Consider the following 23,402-nt stretch of genomic DNA (forward strand, 5'->3'; position numbering starts at 1 on the left):
TGGGTCATCCTCTCGGGACCAGGTGCTGACATCCTGGTCAGGAGGAGGAAACAGTATGAGGTTAGTCGGGCTCACCCACCCCTGTAGCTGACCTCCCCCTTCAAGTGCTTGGGAAGCTGTGGGTGTGAAGCTGTGAATCCTGAACCTGCACTCAGGGTGGCAATGGAACAGATGCTCAGAGTGGTTGCAGACTGTGGGCCAGGCCCTCCTCCCTCCTCCATGGGTGTTATCTCTGCTTCTCCCCATGGGCTTCACACTCATCCATGTTCAGCAGGAGGCGAGGTCGATTCTCAGAGAGGGGAGCATGTGGGCAGGGTGTGGCCCAGTCCAGCTTGAACTGGGGTCTACCTGGCTTCCAGCCTGAACTCTTCCTGCCACACCTGTTCCCGCCACTGGAAACTACCTGTCACCCACTTCCCAGCCCTCCTGCAAGAAGAAACAGAGGTGTCTTTTCCCTCCAGACTGATGGTCAACCAACTAATGTGAACCCATACACATTTCCAAAGAACCTGGCTGATGTTCATCCACACTCTCTTCCCGAAGGCCCGGAGCATTTTACTGCAGGTGCACAGCTCAGATTCTGCCGTGATGGTTGGGGAGGCATTGTGCTGAAATGCCAAATTTGAGCCTAAGAAAGTGACCCCTAGTGGACCTAGACTGCCCGGTTCTTCTTGTGTCACCCAGGCACTACCATTATGGTCACTGCCTTGCATGCTCGCTCCGTGAGGCTCAAGGCAACACCTGGAAGCCTCTCACGTGCCCCTCTGTGAGGGGTATTACAGTGATTCCTGCTCAACAGATGAGGAAATGAAGGTGTGGGCAGGTGAAGTCCTTTGTCCCACGTGACACAAATGGGGCAATGTGATTAAAAGATCCAGATTCATCCTGATTCTTGTCTCGACCCTTGGCCACTGAGCCGAGCCAGCCCTCCCTGGGCCCTGCTGCCCTGAAATCTCAGGCCCTGGCATCAACTAAGTTCTGGGCTTTGCTTCATGCCTTGATCTTGTCTGAGGTCCCAGACCCTGGCCCAGAGTGACTGGAGTCCTAAGCCAGGGTCAAGCCATGTTGGGACAGCTCTTGCGCAAGGAAGAGCTTGGACAGGTGTCCTTGCCTTCACCTTCACCTTGGCTGAAGTGACTAAAGTGACCTCAGCTCCCTCCCTGAGAGACCAGCTTCCTTAACCTCAGGGGAAATTTCCCCTCTGTACTCCCCTGAGGCCACTGCTTGGCTCTGGGAGCAGAGACTCTGACACGAAAATAGTGGCTTTGCGTAAGGACTCTTTCCCTGAGTGAACGGAGAGGCCTGAGTATCCCTGATACTGGCTTCATTAAACCAACAGCAGTCTCTCCCTGGAGGCGGGAGCTGTTCCTCCTAACAGCACAGAGCTAGCCTTCTCTATCTTCCCCCTATTTGGTACTCTCTGGATCCTGTTTTTTTTCATTTGCACTTACGACTGCAGTCTGAGGTTGTCTTGTGTATCTGACTGATTTTCTATGCCAACCAGAATACCAGCTCCATGAGAGATAGATCTTTACTGAGTTTGATTCCCACTGTGTCAGCCCTAGAACAGTACCTGGCCCATCGCAGGTGTTCACTAAAAATTTGTTGAGTGGTTGAAAGAATAATCTAACCTCTTACAACAATCATGACAGTAGTGTGGTAGAGGAAAGGTGGCTGCTAATTCTTTGCTGCTCCTCTCAGGCAGGGGTGGAGGCTCTCCTCCCTCTCTGTGAACCTGGATGGGGCCTGTGACTCATGCTGATCAATGGAATTTGGTGGCAAAATCTAAAGCTAGATCTTAGAAGTCTTACAGCTTCTCCCTGGTATTGTGGAACTCTCTGGGGAAATCAGCTGTCATGTGAGAGGTCAGACTAGCCTAAGCCTGCCATACAGTCAGGAGACCCAAGCAACTATGTGGTGTCAGACATATGAGTGAAGAAGCCACCTTGCACCTGTGTCCCCAGGTGCCTTTACTGTGCAACATGAGCAAGCCCTGTCTAGCTGAGCTCAATCAATAGACGTGACTATGAGAGATAACAAGTCACATCTGCATTCTGGAAACTGTTCCAGGAGACTGGAAGCGATCTAATCATGTTTGCAGGCTAGAGAAGAGAATGAAAGGGTAACAGAAAGAAAGGACAATTGGGAAAATGTGCGTGTGTCACTAGAATGTACACTCGATGACAGCACGGAGTCTATTCAATGCTGAGTTCCCAGCACATGGAGAATAACTCTCAATAAATATTCACTGAATAAACATACTTAATATGTTATAGTTACTTAGTCTAAAAACTTTAACATTAAAGATCTGAACTTTTTCAGATCAATACAATTTATTAATGGTAACAACAACCCTATTTTAGGCCATTCCACTGACCTTAAAAGTCTGGAGATGATCAAGTTTCAAATGTCCACTTCCTCCTATGGTTAAGGTATTTATTAAAATCATCACTCTGAAATTTATATAAAATAGGCCTCATGTTAAACTATTCCTCCCTTAACATAAAATTTACACATCAATTTTATAGTAGATGGGAATTACTTCAGTGAGAAAAATCAGACTGTGCTAATTTTGTTGTTTAATTATATGAATACCCCCAAATGACTTCATCTGTATAAGGGTCCAGTTCATAAACTCCAGCCCAATATATGTGAAAAAGCTTCTCGGCATGGAAAGGTGCTTCGGAGATTCCCCATCCTGACCAAGGCTGCTCAATTTCCAACTGCCACTGTGGTGCCAACAGGAAGACTCGTATCCCCAGTCTTACCGCAGCTGCAGAGGACGGCCCTAGTGCTGAGCTTGAACTTGAAGACTCGTATCCCCAGTCTTATCGCAGCTGCAGAGGACGGCCCTAGTGCTGAGCTTGAACTTGAAGACTCGTATCCCCAGTCTTACCGCAGCTGCAGAGGACGGCCCTAGTGCTGAGCTTGAACTTGAAGACTCGTATCCCCAGTCTTATCGCAGCTGCAGAGGACGGCCCTAGTGCTGAGCTTGAACTTGAAGACTCGTATCCCCAGTCTTACCGCAGCTGCAGAGGACGGCCCTAGTGCTGAGCTTGAACTTGAAGACTCGTATCCCCAGTCTTATCACAGCTACAGAGGACGGCCCTAGTGCTGAGCTTGAACTTGAAGACTCGTATCCCCAGTCTTATCACAGCTGCAGAGGACGGCCCTAGTGCTGAGCTTTAACTTGAAGACTCGTATCCCCAGTCTTATCACAGCTACAGAGGACGGCCCTAGTGCTGAGCTTGAACTTGAAGACTCGTATCCCCAGTCTTATCGCAGCTGCAGAGGACGGCCCTAGTGCTGAGCTTGAGACCACTGAGGTGACACTGAGAGCAATGAGGCTCAGGGAAACCTAGACTTTCAGAGACGAAAATGAGATGGAATAAAAATACTTTAATAATCCTTCAGAGCAATATAGATCTTAAAAACAAAAGCTAACATGCAGGGCAAATGGCAAAATTAAAAGCCCAAACAACCTTCCAAGTTAGAATAGTAAAATGCAGTAGACATAGGTAGACTAATAGTAATAGTAGACTAATAGTAATAACTATTAGTTATTACTAACTAATAACTAATAGTAGACTAAATAGTCATTACTAATAAAATATCTTACCTCTAACTGTAAGGCATCTATTTTCTCCTCCTGCCAAGTGTCACCCTCACGTTCATACTGTACTATTTTTCTATCTGTTTTACTTGAAACCAGTCGACAGAAATAATTATCTAAAGAAAAGAATGGGTCAACCAAGGTATGTTTCTTCAGAATGAAGTCTCCATAATTACGCCTTTAACTTGAACAAAATTTTTGTTTTTACAGATCCAAATTAAATGCCATGCAATATTTCTTTAAAAAGTGGTTTAAATCATTTGGATTAAAAAAAAATGAGCGGGCAGGAGTGTAGCATTAACTCTCTTTATCCTGTGTAATGCATGAGAACTGGAGTTTGCAACAGCTGTCAGGAAGATTCCAAGCTGTGAGAAGGCTGAGAGAAAGTTCTGAGGGAGATGTTTTCAGACATAATGAATCCAAATTAGAAAATGAGAGTGGTGTTCGCCTCCAGCGTAGTCCCAGACTCGATGGTTGGTGGGCTGCATGGCATACGTGTGCCAGTCTCCTCTAAGTGCTTATAGGCATGTTGACTCACATATCGTCCACATCCTATGTGGCCACATATTAAATAAATCCAAAGGTTCTGCCAAGAAGGAGGTAAGACCTCAATTAGTTACATAAAAACACATGATCTGTGTTCTAAAATTAAGTATGCTGCTGCTGCTGCTGCTAAGTCGCTTCAGTCGTGTCCAACTCTGTGCGACCCCATAGACGGCAGCCCACCAGGTTCCCCCATCCCTGGGATTCTCCAGGCAAGAACACTGGAGTAGGTTGCCATTTCCTTCTCCAATGCATGAAGGTGAAAAGTCAAAGGGAAGTCGCTCAGTCGTGTCTGACTCTTAGCGACCCCATGGACTGCAGCCTACCAGGCTCCTCTGTCCATGGGATTTTCCAGGCAAGAGTACTGGAGTGGGGTGCCATTGCCTTCTCCAAAAATTAAGTATAAGAAAGAGAATTCTGAACCTTGAGGATGTGACTCTGAAGATTACAGAAAGTGTTGCTGGGTTGGAATAGCTGGAATAGAGGGGAAAGAAAAGCCACCTACAATGCAATTTGCTTTTGAAATGCTGCAAACTCACTTCAACAGCTGTGATCCAAAATGGCTACCTGAGTATCCTGTGTCCCAGTGGGGACCGAGCAAACAAGGCAGGACAAGGACTGTCCTCTTTAAAGGCTTCTAAAGAGGTCGGCTACCAATATCCAAGGAGCTGGTGGCCCAGCTTATTGATTACCAAGCCAAACCCTTCCTTTCCTTTGGCCTCCAGCAAGCCTTGTTTGGACCACAGAAAGGAGTTGAAAGACATGATGAAACTGCAATCAATTAACTGACCTACAAGCTTCTTTAGTAAAGGCTTGGTGGGAATATGAGACTACAACGATGTAATGGATCACTTATAATTTTTCTTTTCTTTTTTATCTTCCTTCTGATCTCAGCAAGGCAGCAGTAAGCAGTGGCATGAAGCGAGATCTTAATTCCTTGCCCAGGTATTGAACCTGGGTAGCCTGAATGAAAACCAGGAATCCCAGCTACCAGACCAGCAAGGGCTACAGGCTAGAAGCAATTTTTCCCTGGATCTTTGCCCCCAGTGCATTTATCACAGAGGCAGAAACTGTAAATGCAGATACAAAGTTTATTATTAGAGGCGTAGTACAACAAGTGGGAGAGCACATAGAGAAATGGTTTGCTTAGTTAAGACAGAAGCAAGGCAGAGATGCACCCCCGGAGAGGAAGGGTGCGCACATGCCCCAGTGAGGAGGAGAGCAATGGAGGTGGTTAAGTCATTTCTATAGGTCAGTTCTTCCAGGTCTTTGTCTTCCTCCAGTTCAATTATCTGGTTTCTTTTTCCACACCTGACCTAACCTGGGACACTCCCTTAAGGCTACACTCATACCCCTCAGCCAAGACGGATCTCAAAGTGAAGGCATCTGGGAGGAGCAAGACTCATTATGGCCTGGCATTGTCCCCTGACTTCTGACCCACAAGGAGCTTTTCTGGCATGTATAGTGTCTCCCTTGTCTCAAAAGAGGAAGGGAGGGAGATCCCTTAATCCTTTACTCAAACAAGGTTTTGCCCCTCTTTGTCCTTGTCATGATTATAACCTTGACTATAGGTATAGCCAGGACTATGACCTTAAGGTGTTTATAAGAGACAAACTGACTATTTACCCTGTTTCTGTTGTTACTTCCATTTCAGAGGGCAAACAAGAGGCTGATTGTAAATAACTTAACTGGAGACCACCTATCTCTTGTCTCACAAAATGCTAACAGTTATAAGTATCCAGCCCAAAGCCCACCTCTTCGTGCCCCATGAAATGCAAACGGGAGGCCAGCTGTAAGTGTCTAACCTGGAGCCCATCTATGTCCTATATCGCTTCCTTTCAACTTCCCAATCACCTGCATGCCTACCTTCTCAGAATATTTTCCCAGGTATTTTCTCAGGTGTATCTATGTTACTTTTGTAAGAAGCTTTGACCCAATCTACAAGATTTAGCTAAATATAAAACACCAGGGAATTTTTTAACACACAAAATATTGTTCTATTCCTCAAAGCTTAAAATATCCACTTCCCTTCAGGGCAAGAGCACTTTCTCTGCCCAATGTCAAAAAATAGGCAAACTCAAAAGGAAACAGTGTTTTTCTCACCTTGTCTTGAATAGATGCATAATACTGTGAACGGTTTCAACTGAGAGGTTTCCACTGAAGAAGGAAATCTGGTCTGGAAGCTGCCTGGATGGAGAATCGGGAGCAGCGTTTACACCTTCTTTACTTTGACCTTTACTTCTCGGTGCAATGGGGGATGCTTCTGAAGACTTTCTTTCATTGCAGCTTTCAGCTCATCTTTCAGAAACTAAAAATTAGCAGGATTCCAATTAGATGAAAACTGAGTCAGAAGAATAAAGTTTGATAGAGAAAAATATTTTTTTAATCTTCAAATATTTTTTATTGGAATGTCACACATTGCCTTCATTTATTGTATTTCAAATCACTACACTTAACTTTGGGGAAAACACTGCTTGCCCTTTTTAGTACCAAAAAACCCTTAAAAACTGTTTTAGGAATGTAGAGAAATAGCCAACTTAAATAGCAAAAAAGTGCATCATAATCACTGCTGCAGTGCAGTCATTTCTGCATTTCCCATGTTTCTTTTCTTAAATAACTATCTTGTCTGATAACATATAATATAAAGAGCAATTATGAAAAAACAGATGTTTACACATACTTCTGAAGTCTTATTGAGAATATCCTGTTTGCACTGGATAACCAAATATAGGCTCAGCTGCAATAGCAGCATACGCAAATACTTGCTGGTTCACACCATGGTGCATATATGGAACATTACTCCCATATTGCTGAATGGTATCATAGCCATTCTGATAAGTCCCTGTTGGGTTATTAGTTCTAAAACTGGTCTGTATACCAGCAGGCACAAAATTACTTCCAAAGCTCCCCCTGGTGTAATTTGTAGCAAATATAAACCACATTCTGAGTTTCTGCTCCCAAATCTCTCTTTAAGTAGACTAGTGTAACCCCTTTCATAATTTTCTTTGTCTCTAAAGGGATTCAGTCCATCTATTTTGCCCACAGAGTATCTTGTGACACTCAGCCTGCATGTCTCCCCTGCCTCTGAAATGATCTGAAACTGTTTCTGACCAACTGAAGCAACTTGGGATTGATTGCTTGATTAGCTTCAGGGAGCACTGAGATAAGGTCACTCACTTGCTTTATGTTATTAGGTGTAAAGTAAGTGTATGCTGTGCCTGTTTTGGTACTGTGAGTGTTCTTCCTGGTACTGTGTTTTGGTACTGTGAGATTATCTTCGATGAAGATAATCCTCTGAGGAGTTAGGGTAGTTAAAATTGATGACAAATTTCATATCTTCCACATCTAGCCTTCTGGAGGCCACATTTGTAGCAATCAGAATAGGAGTTCTTCCATGTTTAAATTCATTTACAACCTAGTCACATTCCTGTTGACTCATGTCACCATGGATACTCATGACAGGCCACCTTTTTCTCCTCATTTTTCTAGTAAGTGCATGGCATCCTATTTGGATTTCAACAGAAAAAATGGTTTTATTCTCGTCACTCGTGATCTCTTCCATTAGGCAAATATATTTTTCATACATTTTACATCATGACACATATCCACAATTGGAACAATGTTGTAGTTTGCACCATACGTTTGTTTTCTCTGTCTATCTGTTTCTGTTTTGTAAATAAATTCACCTGTATTCTTTTTTAGATTCCACATATGAGTGATATATATTTGTCTTTTTCTGTCTGACTTAGTTCACTTAGTATGATAATCTCTAGGTCCATACGTGTTGCTGCAAATGCAATATTTCATTCTTTTTTATGGCTGAGTAATATTCCATTGTGTGTGTATATGTGTGTGTGTGTGTGTACATGAACATGCACACACACACACACACACCCCATACCCTCTTTATCCATTTGTCTTTATCCAGTTGATGGACACTTGGAATAGTAAAAAGCAGTAGATATAGGTATTTAGTAATTACTAATAAATATCTTACCTTTAACTATAAGCTATCTATTTTCTCCTTTGGGCAACTATCACCCTCATACTGTACTAGTTTTCCATCTGTTTTACTTGCAGCCAGTCAGTGGACATAATTATGTAAAGAAAAGAATCAGTCAACCAATGCATGGTTCTTCAGAATGAAAAATGTCTCCATAAGCCTTTAACTTGGACAAAATTTTTGTTTTCACAGATCCAAATTAAATGCCTTGCAATATTTCTTTAAAAGTGGTTTAAATCACTTGAATTTTAAAAAAGAGTGAGAGGGCAGAAATTTAAGTATTAACTCTCTTTATCCTGTGCAATTCAGGCCATCTCTAGGAAACAGCATCCTACGGGACACAGTGAGAACTGGAGTTTGCCACAGCTGTCAAGAAGATTTTAAGCTGTGAAAGTAAAGGGGTTCTGATGGAGATGTTCTCAGACAGAAATGAATCCAAATTAGAAAATGGGGGTGGTGTTCACCTCCATTGTGGTCCCAGAGAAATTGTGATGTCTTATGTTAAGAACTATATCACGGAACAGTGGAGTTATGGGGGAATCTCAACTTAAAAGTGGTCTCTGCCCCATAAAAAAATCTCATTAACACCCTCAAACGCAGAGATGGCTCTTATGTTTAGAAATACCATAAGAAAGCAGGTGTCTTCTATCATATACTCCTAAGTGAGACAAATATTCAGGGCTATTAAGTTTGAAAACCAAACCTGCCAGTTCCTCACACTGGAGATGCAATACACATCCACTCCCCTGGATGGAGCGAGCTGGCAGAGCAGGGGGAGTCACAACATGCTTATCTGGATTCAACATGAATTGCCACAGACCTACGTGCTAAGTAGCTCTCCTCACTGAGGAGAGTTGTCAACCTAGCTTGTTACGAGTAATTTAGAAGAAATATTTAGAGAAACTGAAATCCACCCTGACAGCTTCATGTAAGGAACACAGGCAGTAAAAGCTAAAGTATGCTAGAGGTCTTAATCACAGGCTCACTGAACACCATACAACACAGGCAACCATGGGTTTACCTTACAGAAGATAGCCTAGGGTTCTGGAAAGCATACCTGGGTTGGCCTTCATGGTCTCAATGATCACATCTGTCATTTCTCGACGACCAAGATGCTGATGTATGATTGCTGCTTTCTCCCCTGGTGACTTCCCTTCTAAACAGGCTACAGCTGAAGCTAGTGTCTTCTTTTGGATCTCCTCTTCAGACATTTCTCCGACTAAAGAACACATGAATGATTACTACCTGATAAATCCACTCTCACTGTATCCATCCACAGGTTTCCCTTTTCTCTCTTCTGCCCTCCCTCAAGACTATAAGATGCCTTGGCAGTAGTCCTCTCACTCACCTCTGGGGCTCCTGCTGTACTTGACAGTCAACTAATGCCCAGGGCAATAAACTCAGAAACACAGGGCAGTTCTAGTGAAAATCATGCACTTTAAAGCAAATGAAGGAGATAAGAGCTTTGACAGTGATCATGCTCAGATGAACCAACATTTCAGTAACACTTGTAGAGTGACACTCTGTGTTGGACTCCAAATGAAGGCTAAAGTCCACTAATAATCGAAACTTTAAAAAACTTTTAGGGTAGTCTTCTTAAACACCCTGGGTTAGCCTTATGCCATCACACCCTAAATCTGTGATTATAGGCTTTATCAGAGTGGAGATCATGCCTGTTTTGCCCAGCACTGTATCCTCAGCAGTTACATCACAGTGCCTAGCACATATTGGAAGCTATTTAAAGATTTGTTGAATAAATTAATGAATCAATGACTGACCCATGTAGAAGTGTATATGTGGCTTATGTCAACTTAGTTGACTTTCAAAACTCAGTAGCCTATTAAATCATATTCAGTCTTTTAATAAATGGCTCCAAAATTCACACACTCAGGGAAGTTCCCCACATCACCAGGCCCAGGCCCCTCCCCAAATCAAACATATCCTCTCGTAACAGCTGTCTAAAAACTGTCTTCCCTTCCTTCACCACATGTGTCACAGCTGCAGTTCTACATTTATTCTGTAAGTGTTTACTTCATTCGTCTCCATGAATTGAGTGAACTGCTGGTGCCATTAAAGCAAGGCATCCCTTTCCACACACAACTAAAACTCCAACAGAGACTGGGTTCTCAAAAAGTTTTTTTTTTTTTTTACTTTTACACAAATGCCGTTAACAGTTTATTCAAACAGCCAAAATCGGAAACCCAAACTTCCAGTAAATCAATGAATAGTAGTAAATGATGTTCATCCACACAGTGGAACACTAGTCACAAAGAGAAAAAGCTCTGAAAACACAGAGCTACTCAGTTGAGTCTTTAAAACATGCCAAAGTGGAAGAGCACATCATGTGAAATGCCAGGCTGGATGAAGCACAAGCTGGAATTAAGATTGCCAGGAGAAATATCAATAACCTCAAATATGCAGATGACACCACCCTTATGGCAGAAAGCGAAGAAGAACTAAAGAGCCTCTTGATGAAAGTGAAAGAGGAGAGTGAAAAAGTTGGCTTAAAGCTCAACATTCAGAAAAGTAAGATCATGGCATCTGGTCCCATCACTTCATGGGAAATAGATGGGGAAACGGTGGCAGACTTTAGTTTTTTTGGGCTCCAAAATCACTGCAGCCGTGAAATTAAAAGATGCTCACTCCTTGGAAGGAAAGTTATAACCAACCTTGACAGCGTATTAAAAAACAGAGACGTTACTTTGCCAACAAAGGTCCATCTAGTCAAGGCTCTGGTTTTTCCAGTGGTCATGTATGGATGTGAGAGTTGGACTATAAAGAAAGCTGAGCGCCCAAGAATTGATGCTTTTGAACTGTGGTGTTGGAGAAGACTCTTGAGAGTCCCTTGGACTGCATGGAGAGCCAACCAGTCCATCCTAAAATAAATCAGTCCTGAATATTCATTGGAAGCACTGATGTTGAAGCTGAAACTCCAATGCTTTGGCCACCTGATGCGAAGAGCTGACTCATTGGAAAAAACCCTGATGCTGGGAAAGACTGAAGGCGGGAGGAGAAGGGGACAACAGAGAATAAAATGGTTGGATGGCATCATCAACTCAATGGACATGAGTTTGAGTAGGCTCCGTGCGAGTTGGTGATGGACAGGGAAGCCTGCAGTCCATGGGGTCGCAAAGAGTTGGCAGGACTGAGGGACTGAACTGAACTGAAAGTGGAAGAAATCAGACACACTGGATTACATTTTTTGAATGAATGTTATTGTTAGATAACTGATGGAGGTTCAAGGAACAGAGCCATACCTGCATTCCCCCTGAGGAGGCTGTGTGACTGGGAATGAAGTGCTCAGACTCTCAAGTCCAGCTCCCTGAGTAGAATTCCATCTGACAGATGATCCTGGGCAAGGCGCTTAATCCCAGGACTTCAGTTTCCCAGTTTGTAAAAGGCTCACACACCCTTCTAACTAGTAGGATTGAATGAAGACAATTAGAGAAAACAGTGCCCAGGAAGTATTTAGTACACTGCTCAGATACTGAACGTGTAGACATTTTAGTTTTAACTACTGCTACAGGGCCCCTTAATGGAAAGTTTTCCAAAGAGGAAGGATTTAATTAAACCTTCCCAGGAGCCGTCAGAGTGCTGGGTATTCCGTCTTCACAAAGCCAAGAGGAAATCAACTCTCACAACTAGGCTCTCACCCAGGTTGGAGAGACCTATGCGCCAAATATAAAAGAGTCCCGGTGGGAAGGCACCAGGAAGGAGGAACTGAGGCAGACTTCCCAGGGGTGACACCTGGGAAGACCTCCTAAGGATGGGGGAAGTGAGAGGGATCCCAACGACTTCTCGGCTTCCTCCGGAGGCGAAAGCCCTCGCCGAGGCTCCTGCCCGGACTCAGACTCTGAGAGGACGAGCCCCGGGGCCCAGGCGCGGACTCACCGCTGAAGCTTAACTCGGCGGGGACCCGCGAGTGTTCTGGGAGCTCCGGGTGGATGACAACCGCTCACAGGGCAGGCGCCGTCCGGCGCAGGCCCCGGAGGGCTCAGGAGAGGCTGGGAGGGGAGCCTTGAGGATGAGCGCCCCGGAGCAGGTAGCGCCGCCGCCCCCGCCACCTCAGCGCCACCAGCTCTACGTGCAACGCTTCCAGCCAAAACCTTCACTGCCGCCTGCCGGCCGCCGTCGCTGACCCTTGAGGTTACGCAAGCGCAGATCAGCGGGCTCGCTGATTGGGTGCGCCCACGTGACTACCGTGTTTGCTCGGAGGTGAACCCGCGCCCACTGGTCAGGATCTCCAAGAGGACTTGGAGGAGGCACGTCACAGGGTTCGTGGGCACCTGGACACTATTTAGGAGGATCGGTGGGTTTTGCTCTCAGGCCTGAGGGGACGTGCCCTCAGCCCGCCTTATCTGACGGCGAGGAGTTTCTGGCTCCACTAGGTTTCCGATTGTCCGAGGAACCCGCTTCCTGCAGAGGAGACCCGAGCTCTGGTCTCTTTTTGTCGTGTTTGATCTCGCTCCAGCTGTAGGCAGAGTTGCTTTGTGTTAGCCACGCTTTACAGATAAGTGCGCTGAGGCTCAGAGAGCTGAATCCGCCTGGGGAGTTGGCACTAGTTGCAGTGTTTCTGATTCTGTTAAGGTAGGACGGTGGGCTGGTTAAGTGCCCTGAACTGGAGATCCATCTGGGTCCCCCTCCCGGACTAATCTCTTTTAACAAATGTTTACTGAGAGCCCAGGCTCTGTTGCGGCGGTAGAGATACGTTGGTGATTATGGAATAGACCCTGATTACCAGTTTCGTGACCTTGAGTTTAAGTTTTGTGTAAACTTAGTATCTTTGTACAGCTGTGATGATGAAATGAGCCACAATGAGTACGTGGCTAGAACTGAAGCGTCATCTTTAGTTGGAAGGAAGAAGGAAGCCAGTGATGGGAGAGTTGCCGACTTATCCATTACCAGGAGTATGAGGAGGAGAAACTGCTGCCCACTCCAGTATTCTGGCCTGGAGAATTCCATGTACTGTATAGTCCATCGGGTTGCAAAGTGTCGGACGCGACTGAGCGACTTTCACTTTCATGACGAGGACAGTGTCCTCAATGAGAGTGAAAGTCAACCTTTCAGGGCCAGACACCCTTTTCATCTCTGTTAAGCCCTCACACAGAACATGTTGACACTTTTTGGAGCCTATAAATAAATTTCTCCTTCTATCATTATTTGGCCTTGGCATAAGTAAAACCCAAAATGCAAATCAATCTCTACATTTTTCATTTCAGCATTCATGCCCCAATCCAGCAAATTTCCAATTACATAAGAAACACACTGTATCATCTTGAACATTTACTTCCTAAGAATTCTTTCTTTAGATTCTTCATACTTTATTTAGTCCTTATGGTGACACTGAGGTGACTCCCATCAACATGCAGGCTGTCTTACCAACCTGTTTTGCTCTAACTGGCTTCTTAGTTTTTTAACCATAGACATTACATGAGAAACTTCAAGATTTTCAAGTGGAACTGGCTGCGAGTAGAATTTTTTGTTGTTGTTGTTTTCCCAGGTTTTTATTTAAGATCTATAAAAAAAATTGAAATAATAGTACAGTGATCTCTCATATACCTCTCATCATGTGCCTTTCACTAATTATTAACATTTTGCCACATTTATGTCTATTCATGTGAAAATGTTTATGTATCTATATATACAGGTACGTGTTGTGTGTATGTTATTTTTTCCCCCTAAACTGGTTGAAAGTAAGTTTAGAAAAGAGGCAGTGAAGATCAGGAGGTCATCGCCCTGCTCTGTAGGAGGGATGATAGTGTGGTGACATCGTGAGTGCTAGGAGGAGGTGAGTACAGGGCACCCTGAGAGAGTACAGGAGAGACTGCTCATCTGCCTCTTCTGGTGGCCAGAAGAGGTTTCATGAAGGAAGTGACAGGCAAACTACAACCTGAGGGACAATGGGCAGTTATCCAGGTAATGGATGGAAGGGAGCATTCAGGCCAGGGCAACAGCCTTACATGGAAGTGAGTGTCGAGATCACCCAGGCTAAGGTGAAGTACAAAGGAGAGCTGCTGCCCAGAGCAGAGAAGAAGTTCTCAGAGGGCCTTTTCAGGCGGCTTAAGGAGCTGAGAGTTTATCTTGAGGACAGTGGAGAGTCACTGGAGATTTTAAATGGGGGTAGGACATGATCAAATTTGCAATTTTGAATGAAGAGGCAAGGGGACCACTTAGGAGGCTGCTGCAAAGGTCTGTGGGTGAGATCATGCAATGTGAGTGAAGAGAGTAGATGGAGAGCTTTGGGAGGAATGACCAGTCACACCGAGCACCAGAATGGAGGTGTCTTGCTGGAAGACTGAGGAGTTGTCATGGAGGGCAGAGACAGTGAGTTCAGCTCTGGTTGTGTCTGAAATGCTGGTTGGAAGTCAGAGTAGACGTGCTGGTGGCACCTTGAGTGCCAGGACGGAGGTCTATTTGGAGGCAGTGAAGGCTAATCATGTCCTGTTTCTGCTTCACAGCCTTGGCTCCAACATGTGCCTAAGGCAGCTTCTGCAGTCCTCCTGGCTCCAGCGGGCTTGGCGGGCGGCCTTCCTGAAACACGTCCAGGGCAGGCACCCAGGAGCCTGGAGATGGACACATTCTGGAGGCGGCCCCTACAGAGCAGTGATTTTTGACATGGGCGGAGTTCTGCTTCCTTCTCCAGGGAGAGTGGCTGCAGGTGAGCTCTTCATTCTCCTTCACCTTTAGAGACTGGGGTGTGTGGGGGTGGGGGAAAGGAGGTGGTGAGGGGAGATGACAGTGTGCCTCAGTGGGTGCTATTCTTGCTCTTGAATCAAATTCTAAGCAACAGTTAGTGCTGCTGAGGATCTTGGGCAAGTGATTTCACTTCTCTGAGTCTTAGTTTCCACATCATTAAATTAGGGCTAATGGTCTGTACGTCTTTGTTGCTAGGAGATGGTTAAGTGAGATTATTCATGAAAAGCACTTGATTAGCAGAATGAGTGCTTGGCTCATCTGAAATTCTCAATAAATATGACAAGCTGCCATTGTTATTGTCAATGTTATAGGTAGAATTTAACTACCTTTCCCAGAGAACTACTTGTGAATGCTGAAATCTGCCGCCCTCCCCGCTGTGATCACAACCTTTCCTCTTCCATCAACTTCCCTCTACACCTGCTTTTGTTACAAGACAAACCTCTAGGTTCTGATCCTTCCTTTTTCAGCCCCTTTTGGTATTACCTTTTTATGCACTCAGTTGAACTGACTTAATTTGATTTGTTTGGCTTGAAGTGTTAGAAAACCTAACAAAACATTGACTGAAACAAGATTGAAGTTAAATGTGTTTTTTATGTGAAAGTCCAGGTGTGTGTCTTGGGCTAGTGTGTTGCTCTGTGATATCAGGGCCCTGGGCTGTTTTCCTTGTGTTGCTCTGCTGTGAGCACACCCCATTTCCACTCTCACCTCGTGGATCAGGTTTGGCTGCTTCACTTTCTGCCATTACATGCGCATTCTAGCCAGCTGCTGCTGCTGCTGCTGCTGCTAAGTCACTTCAGTCGTGTCCGACTCTGTGTGACCCCATAGACGGCAGCCCACGAGGCTCCCCCATCCCTGGGATTCTCCAGGCAAGAACACTGGAGCGGGTTGCCATTTCCTTCTCCAATGCATGAAAGTGAAAAGTGAAAGTGAAGTCACTCAGTCATGTCCAACCCTCAGCGACCCCATGGACTGCCGCCCACCAGGCTCCTCCGTCCATGGGATTTTCCAGGCAGAAGTACTGGAGTGGGGTGCCATTGCCTTCTCTGATTCTAGCCAACAGGAAGGACCAAACAGAGGTCTCTGTTCTTTTGACAGATTGTGGTTGCTGATTGGGCAGTTTTGTACGCTACGTCAACCCAAGGTCAGGTTTTCTGTGCTCCTGGTTGAAAAATTACCGAGCTTTGCTAACTCGTTGAGTTATTTTTTGTTTTGTTTTGTTTTTTAGCTCAGCTGCAAGTGAGCCCTCAGGCTCTCTATTCCTCCACTGATATTCCTCTTGAACTTACTACAGGGTTGTTCCAAACTCCCCTCGGAGCCATCATATTTCTCCAGACCAAACCTTGGCAGATAGCTGAATCTCTGCTTTTACAGCAAACATAAAGATCACTTGGCAGGAATTTTCTCAACTCTTTCCAGAATACCTTGAGAAGCTATTCTCTTCTTTCCACTGCTACTGCCTCTACACATGTTATATCCCTAAATTCTCCCACCTGCTTCATCACAGCAGCCTCCTAACTGCTAACTCTACCTCTGGCCTCTGGGTTTTACACCCCTTCCACACAGCCCCTAGAACTGCCCTTCTAAAACACACATCACATCTTCTCCCTTCCCTCTCCTGCTTCAAATCCTTGACTGCCTGCAATTTTTTTTCCCTTCAAGACCGGAAGCTTTACCTGGTTCCAGGGCCTCTCACAAACAGTTCTCATGTCCTTTTTTCACACCATTTGCCATGTACGCCCACATTTCAGCTACCTTCAACTACTTGATGCTCTTTAAAATTGCCAAATGTGTTTATACTCCTTTGCCTTTGCAGGTTTTTTTCCCTCTGCTTGAAGCTACCCTTCCTTGCCTGCTCTCCCTTTTCAAATCCTGCTCATACTTTTATGTTATTCAGCAGTGCCCAGAATCTTTTGAGCACTTAGTAAGGCTTGTGGTTGTTATTGACTTGTGTTTTTATCTTATAATGTTTTTGCAATACCAGGATTTTCATTTTTCTTGTCATCAAAATCATCTCTGTTTTTCTTTATGGCTTGAGTGTAAAGTGTCTAGGCTAAGGAAGTCTTTCTTTCCTTGACATTCATAAAGATGTTGTATATTGTTTTGTAACTTTTAGAGGTTTTTTTGTTTTTTCTTTTCTTTCCTGATTTGGGTATTTAGTCTTTTGATAATTCATTTTTGTAATTGTGAGAAATAGAGATTTAATTAATTTTTTTCTATTCAGAAACTCACTTATGCCAACCATATTTATTAAATAGTTGGTGCTAAAAGTATATTTAATACTTTGGATTTAAAAAAATACAAAGGCCAATTTCTTATTGTCACCTCCACCCCTTCCCCGCAGTTCTAGTCTTCATTGGTTATCATTGTGAAAAATTTGTTTATCCTTCCAAAAATTCCCAATATATACACAGGAACTTGTGTGTGTGTGTGTGTGTGTGTGTACTGTGTCTACACTGATTGGGTCATGCTATACAAACTGTTTGGGCGTCCCTGGTGACTCAGACTGTAAAGAATCTGCCTGCAATGCAGGAGACTTGGGTTCAGTCCCTGGGTTGGGAAGATCCCCTAGAGAAGGGAATGACTACCCACTCCAGTATTATTGCCTGGGGAATACATGGACAGAGGAGCCTGGAATGCTACAGTCCATGGGATCACAGAGTTGGACACAACTGAGTGGCTAACACTCTCACTTTTCATACAAACTGTTAGATGTACCTTTCTTTTTTTCTGACCTAGTAAAATATCTTGCCAGATTTTCTACATCAGTAGGCATGGGCTTCCCAGGTAGCTCAGTGGTAAAGAATCCGCCTGCCAATGCAGGAGACTCAGGTTCAATCTCTGGGTTGGGAAGATCCTCTGGAGAAGGAAATGGCAACCCACTCCAGTATTCTTGTCTGGAGAATCCCACGGACAGAGGAGCCTGGCAGGCTACAGTCCATTGGGTTGCAAAGAGTCGGACACCACTTAGTGACTAACCAACAACAGGAGGCATAGGTCTAGTTCAGGAATTAGCAAACTTTCTGTCAGGGGTACTATTCAGCTCTACTATTGGAGCCAGCAGCAGCCGTAGCAATAGTCAACAAGTATGTGGTTGCCCAACAGTGGTATACCTAATCTTTGCTTACATTTATAAATATATCTCTGGCAGAAATTCCTGGAAGCAGAATTGCTACATCAATTGTAAATGTGCATTTAACATGTTGCACTCCATAGAGGTTGTGCTTATTTACACCCCCATCAGCAGTGTAGGAGAGAGACCCTTTCCTTGCATGCTTACCAACTCTTAAGATCCTAAAAATTGCTCTAACTTTAGTTCTAAAATTAAAGAGGTTTTATTTGGATTGAGTTTTAAAAGACCTGCTGTTCTCAGAAGACATACTGAGTTGGTCCTGTTGGTGATTTCTGAAGAATGGGATTGCTTTGTCATTCAGCTTTCTTTTTATACCTTTCTGTGTTGTCTGAAATATTTTCAGTGCACAGCCACTACATTAAACAAAAACTTTGTGTTAAGTATGTTATATCTTAGATATAATTATGGATGCTATATGTTTTTGCCCCATAAGCAGGTATATTATAGAAAAAGAAAACCCTCTTGTACAGGAAAAAGTATCCACTATCCCAGCATTCCCCATGTACACAATAGTAATCCATCCACTGCTTTGGCTCTTTACGGACAGAATTTTGTTATTTTTCAAAGACACCAACCTCCATTTGAATGTTTCAGTGTACCAGCTACACTGCCCTGAAGGATTACTTCAGTTTACAAAATGAAGGGTTTGTTTTGGAGTGTTGTCAGAATCTGATTTATTCCTTCATGTACTTCCATACCACGTGCCAGGACCATGTGAGTGACCTAATATATTGTTGCTGTGGTTGGTTAGTTGATAAGTCATGTCCGACTCGTTTGAGAGCCCATGAACTGTAGCTGGCCACGTTCCTCTGTCAATGCAATTTTCCCAGGCAAGAATACTAGAGTGGGTTGCCATTCCCTTCTCCAGGGAATCTTGCCAACCCGAGGATGAAATGCATCTCCTGCATTGGTAGGTGGATTCTTTATCTCTGAACTACCAGGGAAACCTGACCTAATACATGTAAACCAGCTAATAAGAGACCAGGGAAGAAAATTCATAATGTAGTGTCCAGCATCATCTCAAGCTGGTGGCATGGACTGATGCTTGGCAGCAGCATCCCCTCAGTCACACAAATTATTACTGCTGTTCCCTGGAAGCTCTAAGGCTGAGATTTTCCATTTCCTGAATTTCTCTGAATTCCCAATAGAACCCACCTGGCACCACAGTGATGCCACAGAACCTGTATGGTAACTACCCTGTTCCCCAAACTTCAGCTGTTTGTCTATATATCGTTTCACTTACCATGTGTTTCACTTTTGGTAGAGTGGGAGGTACAGAATCATATCCCTTCTGGAACTATAGTGAAGGCCTTGATCTCAGGTGGCGAAAATGGGCCCTGGATGAAATTTATGAGAGCAGAGATAACAACAGAAGATTTCTTACAAGAATTTGGGAGAGTTTGCTCTGAAATTGTAAGTGATAAACACACTTGAATTTCAATATTCTTTCATCTAGAATAGTGGTTGCAACACTCATCCATTAAATTGGTTAAACTAAAATTGAAGAAGGGAAAACCTAATAACCCATTATAAGATTTTAAGTTATTTCTTCCATCCCCAGGTACTCAATTTTAACTGCACGAATGAAAAATAAAAATATTATGTATATTAGCTATTGTTTATGTGAAGCTGGAATTGTTGCATAATGGCTTTGATCAGAGAGCTTGTTTAACGCAGTGATAACATTGAGCCTTTCCCTGAACTATGCATTGTTCTAAGCTCTTTATTTATATTAACTCCCATACCTTCACAATATAATTGCCAAAATATAATTTAAAATATAATGAAGTTCTGTGGATGGATGGTGGTTTTGGTTAGATAACAATGAATGTACTTATTGTTATCCAAAGTGGTTAAAACAGTGACTATGATGTTATGTGGTCTTACCACAATTTTAAGTAAATGAATAAATATTTATATATATATATATATATATAGAAAACATTCTGCTAAGTCATAGAAAGCCAGCCCCAAAGACTATATATTATACGATTCCACTTACATGAAATACCCAGAACAGATAAATCTACAGAAGTAGAAAATAGAGTTGTTATTTTCTAGGACTGGGAGTATTGGGGAATCAGGGGCAGGGAGGCAGAGGAATGGGTAGTGACTGCTGATAGGTATGATGTATCTTTTTTGGGTGACATAAATGTTCTAAAACTGATTGTCTTAAGAATTTTACACCTTTGTGAATATATTAAAAAGCACTGAATTTTACAGTTTAAATGGGCCACTTCTGTGATATATGAATTGTATTTCAGTAAAGCTGTTGTAAAATGAGTATGTGTGTATAAAATAGCAGGCTTGCCATTGCAAATTTTGAAACATGATAAAATAAGAGGTTTTAAAACCCACAGAGACTGAATTTAAAATTACAAAAATTGATCAGAAACTGACATTCAGTTTGTCGTGCTGAAGCTGAGACAATGCAGAATCATCAAATCTCTGGGTCATTAAAAATTAAACTACATCTGCTTAATTCACTTTTAGGGTTTCATGTATCCTCTTAGAGTCTTCAGAATCTTTTTTAAATTGACAATGAATGAGTGAAATAAAGAATTCATTTAACTGGAATATTGATATAAATTTCCCCATTCCCTAACCACTATAATTCTAATTCTAAGCAACTTTTTACAACCTTATATGCAAAGTTCTGCACCAGGGCTGAAAGAGAAAATTCCTTTTGGCAGCAAGCCAGAGGCCTGGCGTAGTGACAGGAAGCCTGGAATATGTGTTTTTCTGTGTTGGTGATAAGCTGTTCTTACTCTTAATGATGGCTGGTTCTCTTCTCTCCCTACCTTCAATCTTAGTCAAAGACCTCCGTGCCTGTGGACTCCTTTTTCTCTCTGCTGACCAGTGAGCGAGTGGCGAAGCAGTTCCCAGTGATGACTGAGGCCATAACTCAGATTCGGGCTAAAGGCCTTCAGACTGCAGTCTTGAGCAATAATTTTTATCTTCCCAATGGAAAGAGCTTTTTGCCCTTGGACCGGAAACAGTTTGATGTGGTAAGCTGACAGGGATCCAGAACAATCTGAATCAAGTCTCTGTCCTTACTTTAGGATGTAGCATTAACGCTGCCTCTCATAAGGTCTTGAATGGATGGGTTTGTTTATTCACACAGTTGACTGAGTTAGGATTAGACATGATAGGTGGGAAAGAGGACTTGCAAAGTATCACTGAGCTATGAGCAAGCTTATTTATGGGCTTTGATAACTGGGTGAAACCTCAGCTTCAGAGACTCCCTTTCATCTGAACTTGAACCTTAGTCATCAGATATCAGGGATTCCCAGGTGGCACAGTTAGTAAAGAATCTGCCTGCCAGTGCAGGAGACACAAGGGCTGCAGGTTCGATCCCTGGGTTGGGAAGAGCCCCTGGAGTAAGAAATGGCAACCCATTCCAGTATTCTTTCCTGGAAAATTTCATGGACAGAAAGCCTGACAGCCTACAGCTTACAGGGTTGAAAAGAGTTCCACACAACTGAACTCACACAACAACAACAACAGCATCAGATAACATATGTACTTTGATCAGCCCTCACCTTTTAATAGACCCTTTGACCTTTTCAAAGACCAACCCCATTGCCCTCTATTTCTATGGCATTAATCCTTAGACCATTGCTGAGCAAACAAACTTACTGCAGGAAAGGAAGTGTCTAATATAGTTGCTACCAGTCACACACATGGCTGTTAAACACTTGAAATGTGACTAGTGGCACTGAGCAACTAAATTCTATTTCAACTGAAATGTATATCATCACATATGACTAGGGGCTGCCATATGGGATGGTGTGTGAAGGGCTAGACTATCAAAGTACCTGAGAACATTCTGAGTCAGGAGATGGTCTTCTGTGCCAGGATGTTACTTCTGTGAAAGACTCCCCATTTTCCTCAAAGGAAATATATTATCATTATCCTGGGACAGATAGAAATTATTGATAGATGACTAACTTAAACTTCAGTCAGAAAACACATTCTTTCACAGCAGTGGGTATGTACCGGGCACTGGCTAGGCATGAAGGGCTACTGTGTTCAATGCGACGGACACAAGTCCTGCCCTCAGGAATATGCATTCACCACATATCAGGTGGTCAGCTGCCACATGTGGCTAGTGGCTACTGCGTCAGACAGGGCAATATAGCATTTCTATCATTGTAGAAATGTCTATTGGATAGTGATATTTTAGAACATAAAATCTAATCAGGGGACTTCTCTGGCAGTCCCCTACTCTGCTTCCACTGCAGGGGGCGGGTTCAATCCCTATTCAGTGAACTAATACCCTGCATTCCATGCAGCATGGCCAAAAAAAAAAACCCAAAAACTGGTGAAACAGATGAGCGGAAATTCAGAGTTCAAATATGGGAAATTAACCACCCAGCCTAATGCTCTCTTCACTTCCCACCTCCTCATTCATCCTTATACAAAGCCTGTCAAGATAAGAGTTCTCTTCCCTCTGTACCCTTGCCTGGCTCCTTACCCACTTTGACTCTTGGTTTCCTGGCTTGTCCACAGCACAGCCTTTCTCCAAGCATCCTCCCCTTTGGGGGCTCAGGGACCTCAGCCATATTTGGATCCTGTCTGCAGCTTGCTGTGGGCAGTAGCTCTGATTCCCTGAACCGCAGTTTCCTCACCTATGGTTCAGGAGCAGGAATTTTCTTTCTTTAGGGTGACTGTTTGGATCCCAGACTATAATACATACAAAGCACTTTACAGAGTGCTTGGCAGATTATTTTCAGAGATTCCTTCCCTCCAGTGCGGTAATGGGGATTATTATCTTGATCTGGACAAACTAAGTTGGCCAGGCTCACACTGGGCCCTTCAAGTATTTAAGGACTTGTGAGCTTCTTTAACACGATGGACTCATTTATGCAGACTTCACAGACTCTCTGGTAGGTGCTTTCAGGCAGCTTTTTCTGATGCATTTTCATATTTCAGGTCTGCAGGTGACCTGGAGTGTTGAAAATCTATTTCCTCAAGAGCAAGAGTGTACGTTTTTATCCTCTAAAGCTATGAGGAAAAATATTTATTTTGATAGAAGTAAAGCTGGGCTTCCCAAGTGGTGCTAGTGGTAAAGAACCCACCTGCCAATGCAGGAGAGATAAAAGATGTGGGTTCAATCCCTGGGTCAGGCAGATCCCCTGGAGGAGGGCATGGCAGTCTACTCCAGTATTCTTGCCTGGAGAATCCCATGGACAGAGGAGCCTGGCAGGCTACAGTCCATGGGGTCACAAAGAGTTGGACGTGACTGAAGTAACTTAGCTTGCATGCAAAGCTAATATAACCATTCCTATGATCCCCATCATCTTTGGAGGCTGTTCCTAAACTTTTCAATAATATTATAGGATTCTGTTTCTGCTGAGGTGAATGTGGCTTTTAAATTTTGGTCCTCTAATTTAAGTAAAAATGTTTACATTATA

General features: G+C 43.6%; 1 protein-coding gene and 1 long non-coding RNA gene across 7 annotated transcripts in view; one reads left to right on the forward strand and one right to left on the reverse strand.

The window, feature by feature from the left end:
• Positions 1–2,423: 2,423 nt before the first annotated feature.
• Positions 2,424–12,308, reverse strand: LOC129630083 (uncharacterized). 4 transcript variants are annotated; one of them, XR_008703504.1, is made up of 5 exons: positions 12,051–12,304; positions 9,217–9,378; positions 6,260–6,464; positions 3,620–4,199; positions 2,424–3,358 (listed from the first exon to the last, which is right to left on the reverse strand). It is a non-coding gene; the product is annotated as an uncharacterized LOC129630083 (long non-coding RNA). The 4 variants fall into 4 exon arrangements; XR_008703505.1 differs by having other exon boundaries at positions 2,424–3,363; XR_008703503.1 differs by lacking the exon at positions 2,424–3,358 and adding an exon at positions 11,417–11,577 and having other exon boundaries at positions 3,380–4,199; positions 12,051–12,308.
• A 40-nt stretch (positions 12,309–12,348) lies between these two features.
• The window catches only part of ACAD10 (acyl-CoA dehydrogenase family member 10), a 52,526-nt gene continuing 41,472 nt past the window's right edge, over positions 12,349–23,402 (forward strand). The window contains exons 1-4 of one of the 3 annotated variants that reach the window (XM_055550368.1): positions 12,349–12,468; positions 14,618–14,817; positions 19,250–19,398; positions 20,799–20,993. In XM_055550368.1, the coding sequence (XP_055406343.1) occupies positions 14,631–14,817; positions 19,250–19,398; positions 20,799–20,993 (531 nt within the window). In that variant the 5' untranslated portion in view covers positions 12,349–12,468; positions 14,618–14,630. Of the gene's footprint in view, positions 12,469–12,495; positions 12,747–14,617; positions 14,818–19,249; positions 19,399–20,798; positions 20,994–23,402 lie in introns of those variants that run through there. The other 2 variants (XM_055550369.1, XM_055550370.1) reach the window with 2 other exon arrangements.

This window comes from Bubalus kerabau, chromosome 16 (genome assembly GCF_029407905.1).
Source record: "Bubalus kerabau isolate K-KA32 ecotype Philippines breed swamp buffalo chromosome 16, PCC_UOA_SB_1v2, whole genome shotgun sequence".
NCBI classification, from domain to species: domain Eukaryota; kingdom Metazoa; phylum Chordata; class Mammalia; order Artiodactyla; family Bovidae; genus Bubalus; species Bubalus kerabau.